This window comes from Cervus elaphus, chromosome 14 (assembly GCF_910594005.1).
Source record: "Cervus elaphus chromosome 14, mCerEla1.1, whole genome shotgun sequence".
In the NCBI taxonomy this organism is placed as follows: Eukaryota; Metazoa; Chordata; class Mammalia; order Artiodactyla; family Cervidae; genus Cervus; species Cervus elaphus.
The window spans coordinates 5689090-5709605 of record NC_057828.1 but is presented as its reverse complement, the minus strand read 5'-3'; the positions used below and the strand labels follow the sequence as shown (position 1 = coordinate 5709605).

Sequence of the window (20516 nt, the reverse complement as noted above, 5' to 3'; positions counted from 1 at the left end):
GGTGGTCACAGCCCTGGACAACACATAAACAGAACACTCATCAGCCCAGAAGTTTTGAGGGGCAGAGCGGGATTCTGGGCAGCAATGAGGCCAGGGGCCTTGAGGTTGGGAGGTTCCCGAAGAGGTGAAAAGGGCAACGTGGGGAAGCAGGCACTTTCCTGGGTGGCGCCTCCCAAGCCCCAAGCCGGTTGGTGACTGAGGTCCCCACCGGCACGCTCCCCTCCAAAATGCATCTCCCCAGTCCCCTCGTCATCCCCAAAGGCCTCCTCCCGCAGAGCCTCTTGCAGGAGTCCAGGGACTGCGGGCTCAGGTGGTGCCGCCCAAGCTGACCACCTGGGGGCGGCGGAACCTCCACACCTCAGGGCGGACTCGGGGAGCGCGGGGAGCTTTCCCCGGGCCCCGCCCCGGTTACCCGGGGGCGCGGCCTCTGGCGGGGCGGGAGGGAGGAGGCCCCTCGCGGCCTCGGAAGCCGGGGAGCGAACCGGGGCTGCCTCCTCCGCGTTCCGGCCCCGCGTCCCGGCTCCCGCGGGCAGCCCCGCGCGCGGATCCCCGGCGGCGGCCGCAGAGGCTGCAGGAGTCGGCGCTGCCCCGGCGGGCAGCCCGTGACGTCGCGGCAGGCCCGACCCCGCCCCCGCCTCGCCCGGCCCCGCCCCCGCCGCGCTCCGGCCCCGCCCCGCCCCCGCAGCGCCCCCGCCTGCGCCGCGCTCCGGTCCCGCCCGCGCCGCGCCCCGGCCCCGCCCCCGCCGCGCCCCCGTCCGCGCCGCGCTCCGGGGGCGGGGCTGCAGGGGCCGGCTGTGCCCCGGCTGCCCGGCCCGCCCTCCTACCTGAGGGCCGGGGCCACCCCCGCGGCGCGCATGGGGCATGGAGGCGGCGGCCGGCGCGGGCCGCGGGGCGCCCCCTGGGCCCCCGAGAGCCGCCGCCGTCCCGTGCTTCGGCATATCGGTGGACCAGGACGACATCCTCCCGGGCGCCCTGCGCCTCATCCGGGAGCTGCGGCCGCGCTGGAAGCCCGAACGAGTCCTGACCAAGGTAAGCCGAGCGGGCAGGCGGCCGGGGAGGCGGCCCCGCGGGGCTGCAGCTGGGCTGCGCGCGTCTGGCAGGGCATCCCTCCGGGTGTGGGTCTCAGGGGTGCGCGCCGCTGCTGCACGCGAGGGGGTGCGCCGGCGGCGTGCCTCGGTCCTTCTTTCTCTGTCTCGGTCCCTGAGCACAGCCAGGCTCCCTGCTCTCTTCTCGGCCCTGCACACGCACCCCTCCTCTCCGGCCCGGGCGCGCCGGGAAGGCCACCTGCCCACTGTCAGCGCGCCGCGCGTGCGGGCCCCACCCCCGGGCGCTGTGCGCGCGTGCCCCCCGCTGCCCAGAAGCCGGTGCCCACCCGGCTCTGAAAGCTGCGGAGGCAGGAACTTTTAAGGGCGCCCCCCACACTGTCACGCACGCATCAGTGCCCCCGTTGCAGCCCAGAGTGGGAGCAGAGTCTCCGGGCTCTGAGCCGCTCCTGCTGGTCCTGGAGCCACCCTGTGGACCTCGAGCTAGCCCCCAGCCCCGCGCCGGGTGGAGAGCCTCTCTCCTGCCTTGAACTCTGGCTCAGCACCCCCTACACAGGACACCTCCCTGCTGCGCTGGGCACGGGCATAGGGACACAGACGCGAGCAGAGTCTCTCCCTGAGCAGCCGCAGGCTGATTCCCCAGCAGACCTCGGTAGAGGCTCCTCAGCTGCCCCAGCCCCTCCAGGAGCTGCCTGTGGGGGCTGCTGCCTTGAGTGGGCACCTGCGGCTTGTGCTGGAGCAGCAGGGCCTCCACGCTGGTGGGGCTGCTGGTGGGGAGAGGGAGGTTCAAGACCTGGGAAGGCTCACAAACCCTTTCGGGAGATGGGGAGTGGGTAACCTTTTCACAGTAAAAGAGGGCCTTGGTGTAAAACTGTCAGGCCATCAAGCAGGCCTGAGGTTAACTCCAGCACTGGCCTAACTTGCTGCCTTCCAGTCCCTCCACTCTCTGCGCCTCAGTTCCCCCACCTTTTCTTGCTTCGGTTGTCCCGTAAGGCCCCTGCCTGCCCTTTCACTCTGTATCCCATAAACTCCATGGTTCACTCCTCCTTGTCACCCTGGTCGGAGAACCTGCTCTCCCAGCGCGGGATCTTCTGTCTGCCTCTCTTGGCCATAAGGAGCTGTGACCACCTGGCCCTGGGGTGGGTGCCAATCTCAGTACCCTCCTATATCTCTGCCGCTGGGTAGGGTAAGAGGGATGGCAAGGGGCCCTCTGCCTGGTAGGCAGAGAGATGAGAGGCCACTTAGGTCAGGCCGTACCCCTCCTAGGCAACCCCCCGCCCCCTCTGTGGCACTCTGGTCCATGGAGGTTTCTTTTAGGGCCTGGTGGGACCTGGGGATAGGGGGTAGGGGGGGCAGGCTTCTACCCACCAATTGGTGTGAGAATTATTCAGCGGCCAAATCCCATTCCCCCGAGGCAGAACCAGGAGAAGTGAGCCTGGGCTGAGCCCAAGCTCCTGTTTCCTGAACTCTGGTCTGTCTCAAGCGCTGGGAAAGGGTGGAGGGTTAGGAGCAGTGCCGAGCTCTTCTCTCAGTGAGAGGGCTGAAGGATGCAGGTGCTGCGTGATTGTGCTCAGCATTCAAACCAGCAACGCGTGCTGGAGCTGGGGCAGCACAGGACGCCTCGCCCGCCCCACACGACCCTGCGCCGCCCTCTCCCCGTGCCAGCGCTTCACTGACGGCATCACCAACAAGCTGGTGGCGTGCTACGTGGAGGAGGACATGCGGGACTGTGTGCTGGTCCGAGTCTACGGGGAGCGGACGGAGCTGCTGGTGGACCGTGAGAGTGAGGTCCGGAACTTCCAGCTGCTGCGGGCTCACGGCTGTGCCCCGAAACTCTACTGCACCTTCCAGAACGGTCTGTGCTATGAATACATGAGGGGCGTGGCCCTGGGGCCAGAGCACATCCGTGAGCCCCGGCTCTTCAGGTAAGGAGGGCACCCGGGGTACCGTTTATCTCCAGGATTCCACAGGCCTTGGGCTTTGAAGTCATTGGCCTGCCTCCCTGGTGGAGTGGAGTCCGTGAAAGAGTCTTAAGATCTATGAAATCCTTAAAATTGCATGGAAAGTGTGTGTGTGCTTATATGCCTTGCTCTGTGGAGAGCAGCTGTCGTTTTGTCTCGATATTCAGTGAGGTCTGCTAAAAGGATGTGTTCTTGGGGAGGCAAGTGAGAATTCTGCTGAACATGAAACCAAAGGGGGATCTGCTTCCTGGCCCATGCCTCAGTTCTCCGCCCACCCCACATCTGACCTGGAAACATCTTGTAGCCTTGGAAGTGAAATCTGAGCCAAATCCCCAGAGCGCTCAAGGTTTCCTGCTTCTCCCCTCCTGCCAAGAGCCCAGGGACTCCTGGAGAATGGGCCTTACCCGGGCTGAGCATGGCTGTACCCGCCCAGTTGGTGCCAGCCCTCTCCCCATACGAGCTCTTTCTATCCTTCCTGACAAGGTGGGAGCCCAGGTTTGGGAGACTGCTGAGGCTTCCTTCCAGAGACTCCTAAGGACCTAGAGCCCTTAGGGATCACCTCCTATTAAATGCCTGGATGTGTAGGACCCAGGAACTAGACTTAACCTGTGGATGCCTCTGTTGGGGGTCTGGAAGGGGGAGAATTAAAAGAGCCGTCTGATGCTTTCTTCTTATCATGCTGGGCAGGGAGGTCGGGCAGGATCCTCCTTCCTGCCATGCCCACGGGCAGGGCGCTCAGACCACAGTGAGGCTTGAGGCAGGCCGAAATTTACCCCAGACGCCCCCGACAGCAGCACAGGGGTCTGCTTGAGATCCGTGGGACCTGTCCTGTCCCACCTAAGGGGAAGAAGCTTTTCAGCTCTCGAGGGAAACAGGAAAGCCCACTTAGGGAGCAGACCAAGAAGCATCTTTGCTCTGTCATCTGCTACCCAGCTAACCCCAAGTTGGTTAGTGCCCCTGCCCTATGTGCAGTGAAGCCCTAGCAGGCCCTCTGGGAACTTGGAAGAAGGAACTCTGAGAGCACTGCCTTTCGGGCTGGTTGGGCCCCAGGATATTCACGTGCAGTTGTGTGTGTGGCCGGGGATGGGGGGCGGGGGTGAGGATAGAACGTGCACCCCTGTGAGAGGGTCTTCTCAGGCTGCAGGTGACAGGTCCATACGCACCCAGCTGGAGACGTGAGGTCAGAGTGGGCTGAGGGCGGCGGACCCCATCCCGACTCCTCCCACAGTCCCCCCAGCTCCCCCTCAGCCTTGTGCCAAGAAGCTCACAGATCAGCGGGTCCTCCCCACCCCCGTTCTCCCATGGATGCTGCCCGGCATCCTCCCGTGGAAACAGTTACCACTGTCAGGAATACTGCAGGTGGATTTAGGTTTGATAAGAACTTTACACTTGGGGGGAGTCAGAACTTGGGATAGAGGCAGGAAGCAGATGCTTCCTTGATGATTCCCAGGACAGACCACTGTCCTTCAGGCAGAGGTGGATCGATCTCTGGGGGAAAGGCAGGGGAGAGCCCCAGGAGCTACCTCCCCAGGTTTCCTGAACCTCACCTCCCAACCTCCGTGTGATGCCTTCATGCTCTGCGGCACAAAAATGCCGTGTTGAGGTGACTTTCTCTGCTACTCCAGACAACAACCCTGCTGATACTCAAGGAAACACTCTGTTTAGGCTCTTTGCTTTGGAATCTTCCCTCGAGTAGGGGAGCCCCGGGTTTCAGGTCTGTGTCCCCGCCTTGCCCAAGCTCTGGCAGGCTCACTCCTGCCCTAGGGCCTCTCACCCCTGAGAAGACAGCCTTCCTCTCTCACCCACTTGGCTGCTGCCATACCTCCTGCCCCTCCACCCTTTAAAGGTGAGAGCCTTGGGGCCTTCTGGGGGAGCCCCTAGTCTGCCCGGCTCTCCTGGTGGGTGATGGCTGCTCCTTCCCAGGACCTGCGGAGTGGAGGGGTTGTCCCTAGAACAACCTAGTAACAAGGTTTCAACAGCCAATGCCCTTGTCTTTCCCAGTGATTATTATTTGAGCAGCAGGCAAGGGCGAAGGAAGCTAGAATGTTGGAGGCTTGCAGCTGGGTGGGGGTGGGGCTGCAGGAGGGGAGCTGGCAGGGGGTGGGGGAGCCCGCGGGGGCGCGGGCCTCAGACGCTGGGCTCCTTATCAGGGCCTTCCCTCTCTGAGCGCCTGTCCTCTGCCCACTCCCCCCCTCCCAGCAGCCTCCCCAGCTCTGCTTTCCCCCATCCCACCACCCCCTGCCTCCCTCCCGGGACCTTGGATAATGTCCACGGGAGAACTTGAAAATAGAACACTGGTTTGTTTTGCGTCCTTGGCACCCAGCCGCCAGCATCGCCTCCTTGCTACAGAGGAAGGGGCTGCCCAGAGCCAGCCTGCTTCCCTCCCCACCTTGACCAGGCTGATAAGAGACGCGCATTGCTCCTCTGCCTGGCATCACCACCCCGGATTCCTTGGGGCCCGGCATCTACCTCACTCTGATGGCGTGGGTCTGAGTCCAGATGGGGCGGGGCGGGGCGGGGCGGGGCGGTGGGAGGGGTTCCGCCCCCACGCCCAGGTGACCCCTCTCTGCTCAGGGTTTGCCGGGGTTACTCAACCCTGTGGTGGGGCAAGGTCCCTGACCTGTGGCAACAGCCCACTGCTTTGCCCTTTTGCTTCCTGACGCTGTCCCAGCTCTGTTCGGGAAGGGGAGCTGCTGGGCTGAAGGCCTTATCGTTTTCACGTCCTGAAGGTCCTGAGACCTTCCTTCTGCGGGCCCGAGGGCTCCTGACTTGTGATAGTTCCACACTGGCCCCAGTCTCAGACTCTGCTCTCCCTGTTTTCTGCTGCAGGCTGATCGCCTTAGAAATGGCCAAGATTCACACCATCCACGCCAACGGCAGCCTGCCTAAGCCCACCCTCTGGCACAAGATGCACAATTACTTCACCCTCGTGAAGAACGAGATTAACCCCAGGTACAAGGATCTCAGAGAGCCCGAGGCTTCCGCTGCCCCTACGCCTTAGCACGGCCCCTGGCCCAGCCTGCCCGACAAGAAGGTTTAGCTTCAGTACCGATTCCCGGGCCTCTCTCTCCACGCAGAGTTCGGTCAGTTTGTGAAATCTCAGGAACTTGTTCCCGCAGTTTTGTCCTTACGTGCTTATTTCTCCTTCATTTTTTGGTTAGGGCAGGTACTAGGGTTGAGGACAACATTTCCCCGTTTCACTTGCAGGATACTGAGCTCAGAGAGGAGGCTTTTCCCGGGGTCACGGGGCTCTTATTTCTGCAGGGCCCTTTCTCCCTGAGCTGGCTCCGAGCCCTGGGAAGGGATGGCCTGGCCTTCTTGAGAGCAGTGTGGGGCTCAGCTCACCAGCTGACAAGCCCTGGGGACGTCTACTTGCCCGGACGCCTCTTGCCCCCACAGGGCTCCGGGGCCCCGGTCCCCCACCTTGTTCAAACTGACAGCTGCTGCTACCTCACTGCTCTCCCCAGGGAGGGTGTGCTCTGGCCCTCCTGATATTGCCTTTCCCCGGGTAAGATGCAATTCCCTGGACCTCTTCTTACGCTCTCTGGCCAGCAACCTGAGATCCTTCTAGCCTTCAGATACCTAACTCCCCAGCCTACTTGAGTGCTGAGAAAAGGGTGGAGAAAAGACTGAAGTTACCCCTGCCCCCCCAAAAGGCCATAGTGTGTCTCCGATCTCTCCACGTTCCCCACTGGGCTTGAGTGTCACTCTTTTCCAAATGTTCATGGGAGCAGGGTACAGGAGAGGTCTGATGGAAGGGCGTCTTGTCCCCCTCTAAGATAAGACAGTAATTAACCACCGCGAGGATGTGTCTCTGTCACACGCATCACTCATGACTTTATCGGGATCCTCCCTCCCACTGATTAGCAAGCACCACTTAGGGACTGTTTGTCTCGGACGGCCGGTGTTGAGACCTTCCATGTTGATGTGTCTGGGACAAGGACTGCCTTCCCCCAGGAAGGGACTAGGACTAGAACCAGGACTAGGACTTATTCTAGGCCTTGAACAGCACACAGAGAGCAAGACCCTCTGATCAGCCAGCCTCCCACTTTCACTTGACAGATGATGAAACCGAGGCCCAGAGGAGAGATGGGCTTGCCCACCTGATCAATGGCAGTTCAAGGACTGGAGTCCAGGCTCGATGCTCAGGCATCACTCTTGTTCCTGCAGCTTCTTTTGACTGTACTGTCACTGTGTAATCTTAAGAGGGTGACGTTGTTGAGAGGGGCGTGCTCTTTGAAGAAGAGCTGGCTGACTTCCTTTTCTCTCATCACACCTTTGACCTTGGGCGAATCAAGCTGCTTAAGTTGAGCCTCTTGAGGGGATGGATCCTGCCCTAAGCTGTCTAACCTGCAACAAGCAGGACAGCGATGAGCAATCACTTGGATGAGACGAAGCACTTGAGTTCCCGTCATTGCCTAATAACCCTGATTTAGGGTTCATCTCACAAACACTGATTGGACTTTAAAACAATAAAAATACTGGAGGGTGAAGTGGCCCTGCCCTCAAGGAGCTTAGAAAGCATCCATGTAAATAGGACCCGCCTGTGCAGGGTATGTGGTGTATGCATGAGAGGGGGCACCAGGAAACGTCTTCTCGGCAGACTCAGATGGCAGAGATGAGAAGGGAGGCCTCCGGCTGGAGCAGAGGCTTGTTTATGGATGATGAGTGGATGAGGTGGCTGGAGCCAGTCTTAGGAGGGCAGGTTGTGGGAGATGGGACTGCAGAGGGGAGCTGGAGCTAGATTGTGAGGGGCCTTCATGGCAGGTAAAGGAGCCCAGATTGATTAATTTAGCAGGCAGTGGAGAGTCGTTGTGAAGGTGTTAGACACCTTCACCTTGTAAGGAGCTCATTGTAAAGGGCAGACTTGGGTGGGAGCTGGGGACTTTGAGGCAGGGAGGCCAGCGGGGGGAGTGTTATAATCTGATGGGCAACATCTAAGCCTAGGGTCCCTAAACTGGAGCATGAGGTCCCCCTGGGTGCTTGCCACGGGCAGATTCCGAGCCTAACCCTGGAGGTCGATTGGGAGGTCTCACATGAGACCCTAGGAATCTGCATGCTGACAGGCTCCTCAGGTGATCTGGGTGCAGGATCAGGGAGCCGCATTCCGAGGAACATTGCTGTGGCAGCTTCCCGGGGAGAAGGAGGACAGGGGGACGAGGGAGGCCTGGCAGGATGGGCGTATGGTCTGATGCTGGGTGGGGCCCTGGAGGGGCCCAGCATAGCAGGGACATGGGCTGATCACTGCTCAGGGGCATCAGGAGGAGGTGTGCACGGGTTGACTGTATGTACATGTGAACACTTAGAAAGTCCTTTCTCCAGGGAGACGGTGCCCCCCCTCACCAGCGCACCTGGATACGAGAGCCAGGTGGACACGCCTAGGTTTCCCTGAGGGGCCCCCAGCCGCTTCACCCCCTCCCGCTGCCTCCGAGGGACGGAGGAGTCGAGGAGCTTTGGGCTCGGGTGTGGGAGTTTCTGTGATGCGGCGGTGGTTACTGCTCTGCCATCCGCTCAGCCTTGAGAGACGTCAGGGCTGAAGGCAGCAAAGCTGGCGATGTTTCCAGAGCTCAGGGGTGGGAAGCAGGGCAGCCCAAGGAGAAGGCGGAAGGTCTGGATTGTTCCCACGTATAACGAGCAGCAGGGCCTTGGGGTGGCTAGTGTAGGGGTCAGACAGGGGTCAGGGCCTGGGCGGCAGGCATCTTGGATGGCCGAGACGCTAAGACCTGGGCAAACCAAAGGAAGCCTCCTAATTCTTATCTTTGGATGGTCAGTTCAAGGGGGGAGGCGGGAAGGAATCTTGAAAGAAAAGGGAGCCTCTTAAGAAAAGCCAAGATGTGGACACAGAGACATTCCTGTGAGTGAGGGGCGGCCTCCCCCACCCGGCCCCTAAGAGACCCGCAGGCTCAGAGTGGGCGGTGCAGAGCCTCCGAGGGGCACTGACACCCCTTCAGGGCAGAGGCTCAGCTTGGGTTTGGGTTCTTGGACACGCCAAGGACTGCTCTCCTTAGGTGAGGGAGTACAGTGTCCAGGTGTGTAAGGCTCTGGAGGTGGGAGGAAGCCTCTGCCCTGAGCCTCTGTTTCCCCCTGGAGCTGGACTGGAGGCCTCAGATGCTCTTTAGCTTTGACCCTCTCAAAGCCTGGGGGGAGCCTCCTGCTCGTCCTCTTACAGGGCCGTGTGAAGCTGCCTCAGCCGCTGAATCCTCTCCCCTGCGTTCTGGCTTCTGGGCTGGGTGAGGGCCAGTGGGGCCTCCTGCAGGAGAGTCAGCGAGGACACATCTCCTTCTCAGCCTCCTGCACGTATCCCTGCTGCCCTGGACAAGAAAGCAAACAGGAGTCACATGAATGGAGATAAAACCCCAGAGCCACCAATGGGTGGAGGGGAGGAGGCTAGGTGTTTAAGGGCTCCGCTAACTATTTGGTTTTTCAGTGTACACAGACCTGTGCGCTTCGCAGGACCAAAGTTCAGGGCATTGGCGCACAGAACACCCTCATCAGCTTCCCCATGGCCTCTGAGAGCATCGTTGACTGGCCCGTTCGTTCATTCACGGACATGTGCCTTTAGCAGAAGTGCTTCCCGTGGGCCACAGGGTCGGGTGGGCTGAGGGACAGCTGGGTCGTGCATCCATAGATACGCATCTTCGCTCCTGCTCTGGACTTGCCCTCACACACACAGGGGGCCGGGGCGGGGAGACACACCCACAGTTCAAGGGGGCGGTGAGTTACTGAGGCGCAAGAGAAGTGTTTTTCTATCGAAAGGCCCTGGTATTCCCTTGGCCTTGTAAACGTGGGGCTAAGAAGCAGTTTTTTTTTTTTTTTTTTGGCTTTCTTGTGTGGACCCGAGTGGTCTTTCTGTGCAATGGGAAGCTAGTCAAAATGGCCTCAGGTCCTTTCCGACCATGTCACCAGCTGCCAGGGCAGGAGGGAGACACACCCGGACGCCCCTCTGCCTGCTCAGGAGCCCCAGTGCTCCAGTCACTTCCAGGGCTCCGTCCCTCGCCCACTGGAGGAGTTCTGGGCTCTTCGTTAAGAGAGCTACATCTCCCCTTCAGAAGTGCTCTGAGAAGGTCTATTTGCACCCCTCCCCTGCTGCCCTTCTCCTTTCTGGGATAACTGAGTTTGGACACTCATTCTCTCCTCCCTGACGCCTCTTGAGCCTCCATCCTATCTCCTGCTCCCTTTCATGAAGAAGCAGGATGCTGTTCAGTCAGGGGCTTGCATGCTTTGCAAAGTGCTTCCGTGGCCATGTGTTAAGCAGCTTCTCAGAGTAACCACAGGAAGTCAGAAGGACAGGAAAACGTTAGTGTCCTTTTACATGCGACCAAAGTGAGGGCTTGAAAGGCCGGCCGTTTGTCCAGGGTCTCTGTGCAGTGAGGGCGGTGACGGGGCTGGGGCCGGGGCGTCTGAGCCTCCCGCCTGCTCTGAGCCCCTCACCGGCCGCCTTGCCGCCGCGCAGCCTGTCGGCGGACGTCCCTGAGGTCGGCGTGTTGGAGCAGGAGCTGGCCTGGCTGAAGGAGCACCTGCCCCCGCTGGACTCCCCGGTGGTGTTTTGTCACAACGACCTGCTCTGCAAAAACATCATCTACGACAGCAGCAAAGGTACCGCGGCCCGGCCCGGGGGGAGCAGGCCTTCGGCGGCTCTGTCAGCAGCTTCGGGGTGTCACTCCTCAGGCTGGTGCGGGGCAAGCGAAGGGAGACCGTCTGGTGTAGGTCTCAAGTTGATCTGTAGGAGAGAAGTGAAAAAGAAACAAATTCCTGGCTAGGAAAACTTTACCACAAAAGAACTCAACATTATGGTTTGTGGAGCCATTCTCCCTGACAGTGAGGACGTCCCGGCTACCCTGAGCCTTCACAGAGAGCGACCTCCCTGGGTTCCTGACCAGCTTCACCCCCACAGAGGCCTTAGCCTTATTTTCTGGTCCTCAGCCAAGGCCCCAGCTGGGTGAGGGGGGAGCTGGAGCTGGGCAAATGGACAGACGGAAGGAAGCATCTTAGAAGATGGCCACTGAGATGCTGGGTTAGGCTGGGTTGCTGCAGAGCCCCTGGGAGTCGGCGGGGGCACTCCTGAGGCTGTGAGAGCCTGACCAAAAGCCCTGTGTCCAACTCTGGGGCCAACCCTCCCTGCCTCTCCTCTGCCTCACAGGTCATGTGCGGTTCATCGACTATGAATATGCTGGCTACAACTACCAAGCTTTTGACATTGGCAACCATTTCAATGAGTTTGCAGGTGAGAAGGGTGTTACTGTTCAGCCTATGTCCAAGACACCCTCCTTGTGATGGGGGGCCAGGTCCAGGGGAACTGGGGGAGGGGGTTCGGTTTATGGGGAAGGGAGGCTGGACACACCTGTCCTCAAGATTTCACAGCTCAGCGGAGGGGTGGGCACAGCCTGCTTGAGGAAGCCTCAGGTCTCAAGGTGGGGTGGGGAGTGGGTGGACCCATGTACACAGCGTGAGCCCCTGCTAGCCCATGTGGTACACATTCAGAAAACGTGCCCTCTGTGGGATCCCTGAGGACACTCAGCTTGACAGGTAAGGTAGAAAGAAAGAGATCCCTTCCTCTGGGCAGACACAGCCCACCCGCTGCTCCAGCGTAGCTTGATGTCAGCTGCCACTCACCCCCGTCTGGGCTGCTTTTGGCCCAGTACAGCCCGTGTAAATGGGGTCCCTGCAGGCAGAGAAAGGGCAGAACAAGCAGCAAGTAGCTATTGGCCTGGTGGCCTGATGAGCTTAATTGTGGTGGATCTAGTTCAAAGTGTGTGCCCCACAACTTGACTCCCCAAGTTCACTTTTTGGCTTTGTTGCTGACTAGCTGTATGGTCCTTGGGGCAAGTTCCTTACATTTTCTGTGCCTCTGTGAGATGGAGAAGCTAGCGCCTACCTCATAGTTTTGATACGTGATACACACACCAGCATGGCACACATAAGCCCCAAGCCTGCTGGCATCATTCAGGGGAGCGTTCAAGGGACGCTGGAGCACCTTGGAAGAGGCTGGATGAGGGGTATGTCCTGGTACAGGCTGGCCTTCCATAAAGGCGGGTGCGTACAATGGAATCATTTGTGTAGAGGAAGCAGGGCAGGTTTTTCCAGCTTGAGGGCTTAATTGTTAAACAATTTGATGGGGCTAAAGAGGCAACTGGTGGTTGAAGGTGGGCACCGGGGTGGGAGGGACATCCCCAGGCTGGCAGTGTGGGGTGCTGGGGGGATGTAACCAGTCCCCGTGGCTTCAGAGAGGGAAGGCACCCGCCCCAGCCTCGGGCACGCCCCAGCCAGCCGGGCCAACTCTTCCCCTTCTGGAATCCCAGGTGACCAGGGCTGTCAAGCTCTGTACCTGAGGGTGTGACTCCCCAGGGTGGCCACCAGCGGCACCCAGAAACCCACGGGGTGGTGGGGCCTCAGCTGTGCCGAGCAGCTGAGCTGTGGGGTGTGGCCTGGAGCAGAGGCTGGCACCGCTGAGCACTGGGGTTGGGATTGCTCGGTTGCCAGACGCACCGGCCTTTCCGAAGTGGGTAACTGTCAAGCATCTTAAGTCCTTCTCACCCACCACACAGAGCAGAGTCCAGCTGGACTTTCTCCAAGGGGCCAAGGTCGTATCCTGCTTCTAAGTTGAGAATGAAGGCCAGGAACCTAGGATGGGGGGATGGGAATGGCAGTGGAAGAGAGAGGCACCTCCTGGGTTCCCAGGAGCAGGGAGACCCTGATAGGAAGGGGAGCTAAGAACCAGTCTCTAACTGGCTGTGTGACCTTGAACAACTGTCTTCTCTCTGGGCCTCCGAGTGTAGCTCCGTGCCAGCAGCTTCTTTTCCAGCTGCATTCTTGTGTTTCTCCAGGAACATAGGGAAGCTTGGGAAAGACAGAGAGAAAAGAGAGGGAGGAAGAGACAAGGGAAGGTGGCCCAGGCCTGGTCCCATCTAACAAATCGCTTCTTCCTGTGCCAGCTCTGAGCCAGTCTCTCTGCCACCGTGCCCGGGATGTGGCTCGTGTGTATTGGGCTGGCAGCTTGAGGACTCAAGAAAGGGCAGGACTAGAAGGCATTGAGGCCACTTAGCTCAGGGCTTCCAAGCATGGCTGTGTGTCAAATCATCTGGAGAGTTGGACAGGGTGGGGTGCCTGGCAGTCTGTATCTTTGCCAAGCACTCCAGGTGATGTTTTTAGGTAAGTTCAACACTGGTTACCTAAAAAGGAAGCAGTGTTTGAGATATTGATATATTATCAATTGATTGATATATTGCATTGATATATATATCAATATATATTGCATTGATATATATATCAATCTGATATATTGCAATATATTTTGCATTGATATGTATATCTACATCTATATATATCAATATATATTGCATTGATATATATATCAATCATTGATATATTGCAATATATTTTGCATTGATATGTATATCTATATCTATATATATATCAATATATATTGCATTGATATATATATCAATCATTGATATATTGCATCCAGGCCGCTGAAAAGAAAGGGCTTGTTCAAAGTTAACTGGAGGCTAGCATCAGATCTAAGACAACTAGACTCCTGACTCAGGGCTTTGACCCAGCGCCTCCTGTGTGCTGTGGTTTTGTGTAGGGTGCAGGGGTGCAGTGGTGCTGTCTTAGGGGAACCCCCATCACCTGCAGGACAGTGCCTTGCCCCTCAACAAGTCTGCCTCCCTCTGTTGTTTCCTCCAGCTCAGCTGAAAGCAGTGCCCTCCGCTGGGATGGGGGTCGGCTCTCCATACGTTAGAGCTTGGTGGTCAAAGAAGCTGGTTTCTTTGGCACAGCCCCCCAGGGCAAAGGAGATGGTGGTTTTGAGGGCATCAGGGAGCAGCTGCTGAGCTGGAGGAGACCCCCCAGGTGGGCCCATCTCCCAGCAGCTTCTGAGCGGCCGCATCCCCCTCAGGTGTGAACGAGGTCGATTACTCGCGGTACCCGGCGCGGGAGACCCAGCTGCAGTGGCTGCGCTACTACCTGCAGGCCCAGAAGGGGATGGCTGTGACCCCCAGAGAGGTGGAGAGGCTCTACGTGCAAGTCAACAAGTTTGCTCTGGTGAGTGCTGGGGGCTGGAAGGGGGCAAGGAGGGAGGAGCTGGCAGGAGGGCTCACCCCCAGCTCCTGTCCCCTCACAGCCCTGTGGTCGGAGGAAGCAGAGCCCAGGGTCAGGGCTGAGGTCCAGGGAGTCCCAGCCTTGAGGTGGAGTCTGGGAAGAGCCATCTTGGACTTCGTAATACTAAGATGCCCTCTTCTCTGCTTTCCTCCCATTCCATCAAGTTCAGGTTCTCTCTCCTTCCTGGAGAACTATTTCCAAGAAGATCCCCACTTCCTGTTTTAGCAATTCTCATTTGGACAAGTTCTTTCCAGTGTCTAACCTTAGCCTTTCATGCTACAGTTAAATGCACCCTTTGTTTTGTTTTGTTTTAGCCTTTGGAAAAAGTAGAGAATGTCAGTTCTAAAAACTCCTCCTTGTTGACTGTTCCCACTGACTTACTCAGAACTCTGTGTCAGCCTTTCCCATCAGGCTCGCTCTTCTGAAATTACTATACTGTCAGTTCTCAGTTTTGAGCGCTGTTTATCCAAGGTACATGCTTCATGCCAGGTCTTCACTGATATGTGCCAAGGGGATTGCTAGCTAGTCTTTCTGATGTCAGTCATGCATAAGCAAGAAGACAAATCAGCTGATGTGAATTTCACAATGCATTATAGAGCTTAAATGAAATCTTTAATCGCATGTAATTTGGAATTGCCTATTCTATTTTCCTTATTGGTATAAGACTGATTCTCATCAGGTTCTTCCTTCTCTTTAAAAATATTTATTTTATTGATGCATAGTTGATTTACAATGTTATGTTAATTTCTGCTATACAACCAAGTGATTCTTTTTAAGGTTCTTCGCCCATGCCTTCCTTTAGCTAAATTTTTAGTAACCATTCCTACTTGCTAATTGATCTCTGCCCCTTCTAAGTCACGACAAGGGAGGAAAATGGGAGGAGTATTGCAGAGCCGACCGCAGAGCGGGCCGGCCTCGGGGTGGAGAGGGAGCTCCGGGGGGAGCGGGGCCTGGCCTGGGTCGCCCGCAGCAGGGACCCCGCGCCCCGGCTTCTGGCGCCTGGGGCAGCCTGGGCGGCAGATGGGCCCCAGGTTGGTGGCCTGGCCCCTGTCTGGGCTTGTTTTCTCACCTCGCCCCCCCCATGACAGGAGCAAGGGCAGTTTAGAGGCCTTCCCGTGACTCACTCTCTGATGCCCTTGTGGCCGGGGCGCTGTGGACGGGGTGCCAGCCCCCCACTAGCGGGCCGGCCTGAGCTCTGCCTGCAGGATTTCTCTTCCTAGGGGTTTTCCTGGGTAGCCGGGAGGCCAGGGCTGGAGTTCAGGTCCAGCTTAAGCTGGGGAACAAGCTGAAGGTCTGCTTAAGCCTGAGGGCAGAGAGAACCTACCCTGCTTGCCTTCCATAGCGGGTGTGGAGGCCCCGAGTGCCATGCAGTGACCCCTGCACTACCCCCACCTGTGTGTTTCTGCCAGCGTCCTAGTTCTGTGTGTCTTTCACAATGACCGTGTCCTTCCAGCTGTCAGGCTCACCACACTGATTTTCTGACCTGTTTTCAGGCGTCTCACTTCCTCTGGGCACTCTGGGCCCTCATCCAGAACCAGTTCTCCACCATCGACTTTGATTTCCTCAGGTGAGTGCAGGGAGCAAGCTGGGAGTCATGTGGGGGCGGGGGTGGGGGAGTGGGGTGGACGGGAGGAAGAGCCTTGAGCCCAGGGCATGCGGGTGAAGGACACCCCAAATAGGCCGCCCAGGATGCATGCCTCTGCGCTGTCCCTGCCAGCCCACACAAGGAGGGCTGCTGCTCCCCGGACACCTACGGAGTACGTGTGCCCAGGACCCCTCTCTAAGGGGGTCAGAAGCCTCTCACCCCACCTCCTGCCGAGCTGCTTCCTCCTCCTCTGTTGTAGTCTGCTGTCTGCTCCACTGGGTGGCTCTTCCCCACACAGCCTGGCACTGATGGGAATTGCTGGAAACTAGTGTAAAGATCCCCCAGTCCAGTACTCTTGCCTGGAAAATCCCATGGACAGAGGAGCCTGGTGGGCTGCAGTCCATGGGGTTGCTAAGAGTCGGACACGACTGAGTGACTTCCCTTTCACTTTTCACTTTCATGCATTGGAGAAGGAAATGGCAACCCACTCCAGTGTTCTTGCCTGGAGAATCCCAGGGATGGGGGAGTCTGGTGGGCTTCCGTCTGTGGGGTCGCACAGAGTCGGACACGACTGAAGCGACTTAGCAGTAGCAGCAGTGTAAAGATCATGAGTGCAACCCTCATTTAATGGCAGAAGGGACAGTTGTCCAGAGGGTGGATGGCTGGCGAAGCTGCTCAGTGCCTGGTGCTGACCACACTGCCTCTGTGCATGGGCCCCGGGCCCAAGTGCTCCTTTACGGGCCCCTAGTGACCCATCGGGGGCTGTACCGAGAGTGTAGATGAGTACTGACCACTCAGGTGGCCCTGTCCTGTGAGATGTGGCCCCGAAGGACCAGAAATCATTTTGCCTTCCGTCCTGGTCCACTCTCTGTCTTTATCCTCCCTACCCACCCTCAGCTGAAAAGGAATCACAATGCGGGCTTCAAAGTGTTCACAAAAATTGGAAAAATGCAAGTCAAACCCCCAGTTACCCCCACCTTACACCCACTAGGATGGCTGCTTTTAAATACACAGAAAACAACACGTGTTGGTGAGGATGTGGAGGCACGGGAACCCTGGGCTCTGCTGTTGGGGAAGTGAAATGGTATAACGTCTGTGGGGAAGAATACGGTCCTTCTTCCAAGAGTGAACATAGAATTACTGTGTGATCCAGCAGTCTTACTGCTGGGTCTGTATACTCAAAAGAATTGAAAGCAGGGTCTCAAACAGATATTTGCAGAACCATGTTCATAGTAGCATTATCCACAATAGCCAGGAGGTGAAAGCAACCCAAGGGTCCACTGATGGGTGAATGGATAAACAAAATGTGGTCTATACACACAGGGAATGTTATTCCACCTCCAAAGAGGAAGGAAATTATGTCACATAATACAACACAGATGAACCTTAGGAACATTGTGCTAAGGGAAATAAGCCAGTCACAAGACGACCAATGCTGTGTGATCCCACTTAGATGGGGGAGCTAAAGTAGTCAAATCCGTGGGGACGGAAGTAGGACGGTGGGTGCTGGGGGCTGGGCTCTTGCTGTGTCGGGAGAGTCCAGGCTTACATAACGAAAAGTCCTGGAGATCTGTCGCTCAACAAGGTGAACTTACTGATCACTGAGCTGTAAGAATCGACAGACAAACACATTTGGGGAGAAGTCGCTCCAGTCTGATCTAAGAAGAAAAGTAAAAACTATAGTTGAAGTCAAAACAAAATGAACAAAAAACCCCAGCCTGGTCTGGGGTCCATTTGTCCAGATCTAGATGGGCTGAGCTGGTGAGAAATTTTCCTCATGGTGTGAATGCCCCCAGCAGGGCTCACCGGGCTTCCCTTCTCACCTCGTTTCCTTTCCTGCGTTCTGGCAGGTATGCGGTGATCCGATTCAACCAGTATTTCAAGGTGAAGCCTCAGGTGTCGGCCCTGGAGATGCCAAAGTGACCACCCTTCCCAGCCCTCCCCTGTCTGCCTGGCCAGACCTGCTTGTTCTCCAGGGCCCAGCTCTGCTCTGGGGCCTGCTCCTTGGACAAGGTGGGCAAGGGGCCAGGGGGGTGTCCCTGAAGAACGCTCAGCCCCTGTTCCCAGCCCTGAGAAATGCTTCTGGTGACCGTTTTTGTTTGGAGGGGCTGATAGGACCCAGCTCTGGGGGTCCTCTCCACCTTGCCAGACCTGGTGACGGGGAGTGCCTGAAGCCAGGTGGGACTGGGACTGCAGCCGCCCTGGGAAGCCCAGCCTTCCCACCCTGGCCATCCTGAGTCTGGGCTCAGACCTCAACCACCCTGGGACCTTCCCATCCTGACCATCCTGAGTCTGGGCTGGGACTCAACCACCCTGGGAGGCCCAGCCTTCCCACCCCGGCCATCCTGAGTCTGGGCTGGGACTCAACCACCCTGGGAGGCCCACCCTTCCCACCCCGGCCATCCTGAGTCTGGGCTGGGACTCAACCACCCTGGCAAGCCCAGCATTCCCACCCCGGCCATCCTGAGTCTGGGCTGGGACTCAACCACCCTGGGAAGTCCAGCCTTCCCACCCTGGCCATCCTGAGTCTGGGCTCAGACCTCAACCGCCTTGGGAGGCCCAGCCTTCCCATCCCGGCCATCCTGAGTCTGGGCTCAGACCTCAACCACCCTGGCAAGCCCAGCCTTCCCATCTGGGCCATCCTGGAGCCTGGGCTGCCTTCGTGTCTTTGACCTTCCTGGCCTGGGAGAGGGGGAGGGTGGGGGGGCTCCTTTCTACCTCCGGGGCCCTGAGCCTCCAGCCTGTCTACCCCTGCGTGCCCCAGGTGGGAGGTGCTGGGTCCAGACGAGTATCCTGCCAACTCTGACCGATGGATGTATAGATGCTGGGGGAGGCGTCTAGAGTCAGGTTTGATGGCTACCCCAGCCGCCGCCTCCTGAGATCCCTCCCTTTCTCCAAAGCAGATCCAGCCAGATAAGCCCTTCCCATCCCTCAGTGCCCCTTCTGCCGCGGGCCTGTGCTCAGTCCCTCTGCCGCCTGCCAGGAGGGAAGGGAGGGCATGGGCCCGAAGGCTGGCTCGGCTTCAGGCTGCCTGGCTGGAGGGGCTGCAGCCCAGAGCGGGCGGCTGCACGGAGGCCGGCATCGTCTCCCCTCCCTCCTTGCCCTCCCGGCCCTGACTTCCCAGGAACAGTCTCTCCACATCCCAGGAACAGTCTTCTGTCCTAAAGTTGACCCACAGTCTTCCCCCGGGGAGTGACTAGTGGGAGTCGAAGGGCAGGGGCCACGGACGGCCAGGGCTTGCCCAGCGTGCAGGGGCCTGGGTGGGATTGGCGGTGATGGTGCTTCCCCGACTCTCAATGGCCTCCACCTCCTTCCTGCCCACACCGCCTTTCGGGTCCTCCTGGCTCTGGCCTATGAAATGACTCATTTGTAAATGATCATCATTTTCTGCATTAAAATGGTCATGTATAGACCACGCCTGAGAGCCACTAGTGAGGATTTGACCTGGATCCTGTGATATGCTCTGTGGTGGTGTGGAGGGGGTGTGGCCACTCCTCTCTGGGGTCCCGGCTTGGGGCAGAATTGATGGTCTCACAGTTCTACTGCTTTTGAAGTTGACCCTGAGAGGGCAGAGCCTACAGGGAACAAGGCCGTGGATGCCTGCCCAGGCGATGGGCCAGGGAGACCCGCATGCAAGTGCTCAGGACTTCCTTGGTGCTCGCTCACCGCTAGCTGTTGAGTTGAGCAGGGAGTGGCTGAGAGCAGGCCAGGGTGATTATTTCTGGACCCGCACTGTGGCCTCGGTAGGCCAGAGAAAGAACAGAAGCTCAGAGCTGGGCGGGCGCCTCCCAGCAGCCCCGGCTGCACTCCGAGGGCCCGCCTCGGGGCCCCCAGAAGGTGCCCGGTGCCCTCAGGAGTAGCACCTGCAGCAGCAGTGGCCGCCTGCCAGGTGAACTCTGCTTGGCTGGTGCTTGCAGAAGTACCCGTGAGCCGTGGCAACCTCTGCAGTCGAGCTGGCGCTGGAAGCTCGGGCCTTGTTCAAGGTCCTGGTGACCCAGCGTGGCCAGGCCCCTGGCAGGCAGCAGTATCACGCCTAGGAGGGATGTCAGGAGGACGTGGGCAAAGGTCTACCCCAGCGTAGGGCGGGTGCCAGGGCTGGGCACCTCGGACCCCTGGGGATCATCTCTGGGGTCAGGGGTCATGGGCACTGCCTTCCTGGGGGCTGTAAGGCAGTGCCCACCCTCCCTGTTCCCTGGAGACCATCCACCTCTGGAGCTGAGGGAGCCACTGTGAAGGCAGCTTTGTTCCCAGATGCCTGGGGCCTTGATGTCCGCTTCCCAGGTGGCTCAGCGGTAAAGAATCCATCTGCCAATGCAGGAGACGCAGGAAATGTGGGTTTGACCCCTGGATGGGTAAGATCCTCAGCAGGAAATGGCAACCCACTCCAGTATTCTTGCCTGGGAAATCCCTTGGACAGAGGAGCCTGCAGCCCACGGGGCCACAAGGAGTTGGGCACAACTGAGTGAATGAGCACAGCGCACCCTGATGCACTGAAACGGTGGCACAGTGGTGAGCAGGCAGCAGCTGGTACTGGGCCCCGGTTTCCTGTATCCCCGTGGCTTGGCCACCACCTGCAGCAGAGTTCATGAGTCTCCATCCCACTACAGCCTTTGAGAAATGATTCTCATCCCTCCAGTCCCCCAGGGGGTGGGCAGGGAGGGGCAGGTTGGGTGCTGGGGGGTTTGGGCACGCCACTCCCAAACAAAACCTGGAGTCTCACCGTGTCTCCTTTCACTGCCCCCGGCACTAACCAGCAGCCCTGCCCACAGGCCTTAGCACTAGGCCTCCCAGACTCTGGGGTGGCCTGGGATGCTCCCTCAGGCCCCT

At 58.6% G+C, this 20516-nt stretch overlaps 1 protein-coding gene across 2 annotated transcripts; it reads left to right on the top strand.

Annotated features, from left to right (window-relative positions):
• The first annotated feature begins 763 nt into the window (after positions 1-763).
• Positions 764-19117, top strand: ETNK2 (ethanolamine kinase 2). Of its 2 annotated transcripts, XR_006344860.1 has the most exons (9): positions 764-1029; positions 2709-2968; positions 5834-5956; positions 10458-10600; positions 11145-11228; positions 13902-14047; positions 15598-15671; positions 17540-18186; positions 18247-19117. XR_006344860.1 is itself a non-coding variant. In XM_043923240.1 (8 exons), exons 1-8 carry the CDS (start codon positions 862-864, stop codon positions 17610-17612), a joined length of 1071 nt encoding a protein of 356 aa, XP_043779175.1. In that variant the 5' UTR covers positions 764-861; the 3' UTR covers positions 17613-19117. The 2 variants fall into 2 exon arrangements, 1 of the variants encoding a protein (XP_043779175.1); XM_043923240.1 differs by having other exon boundaries at positions 17540-19117.
• Positions 19118-20516: the final 1399 nt, after the last annotated feature.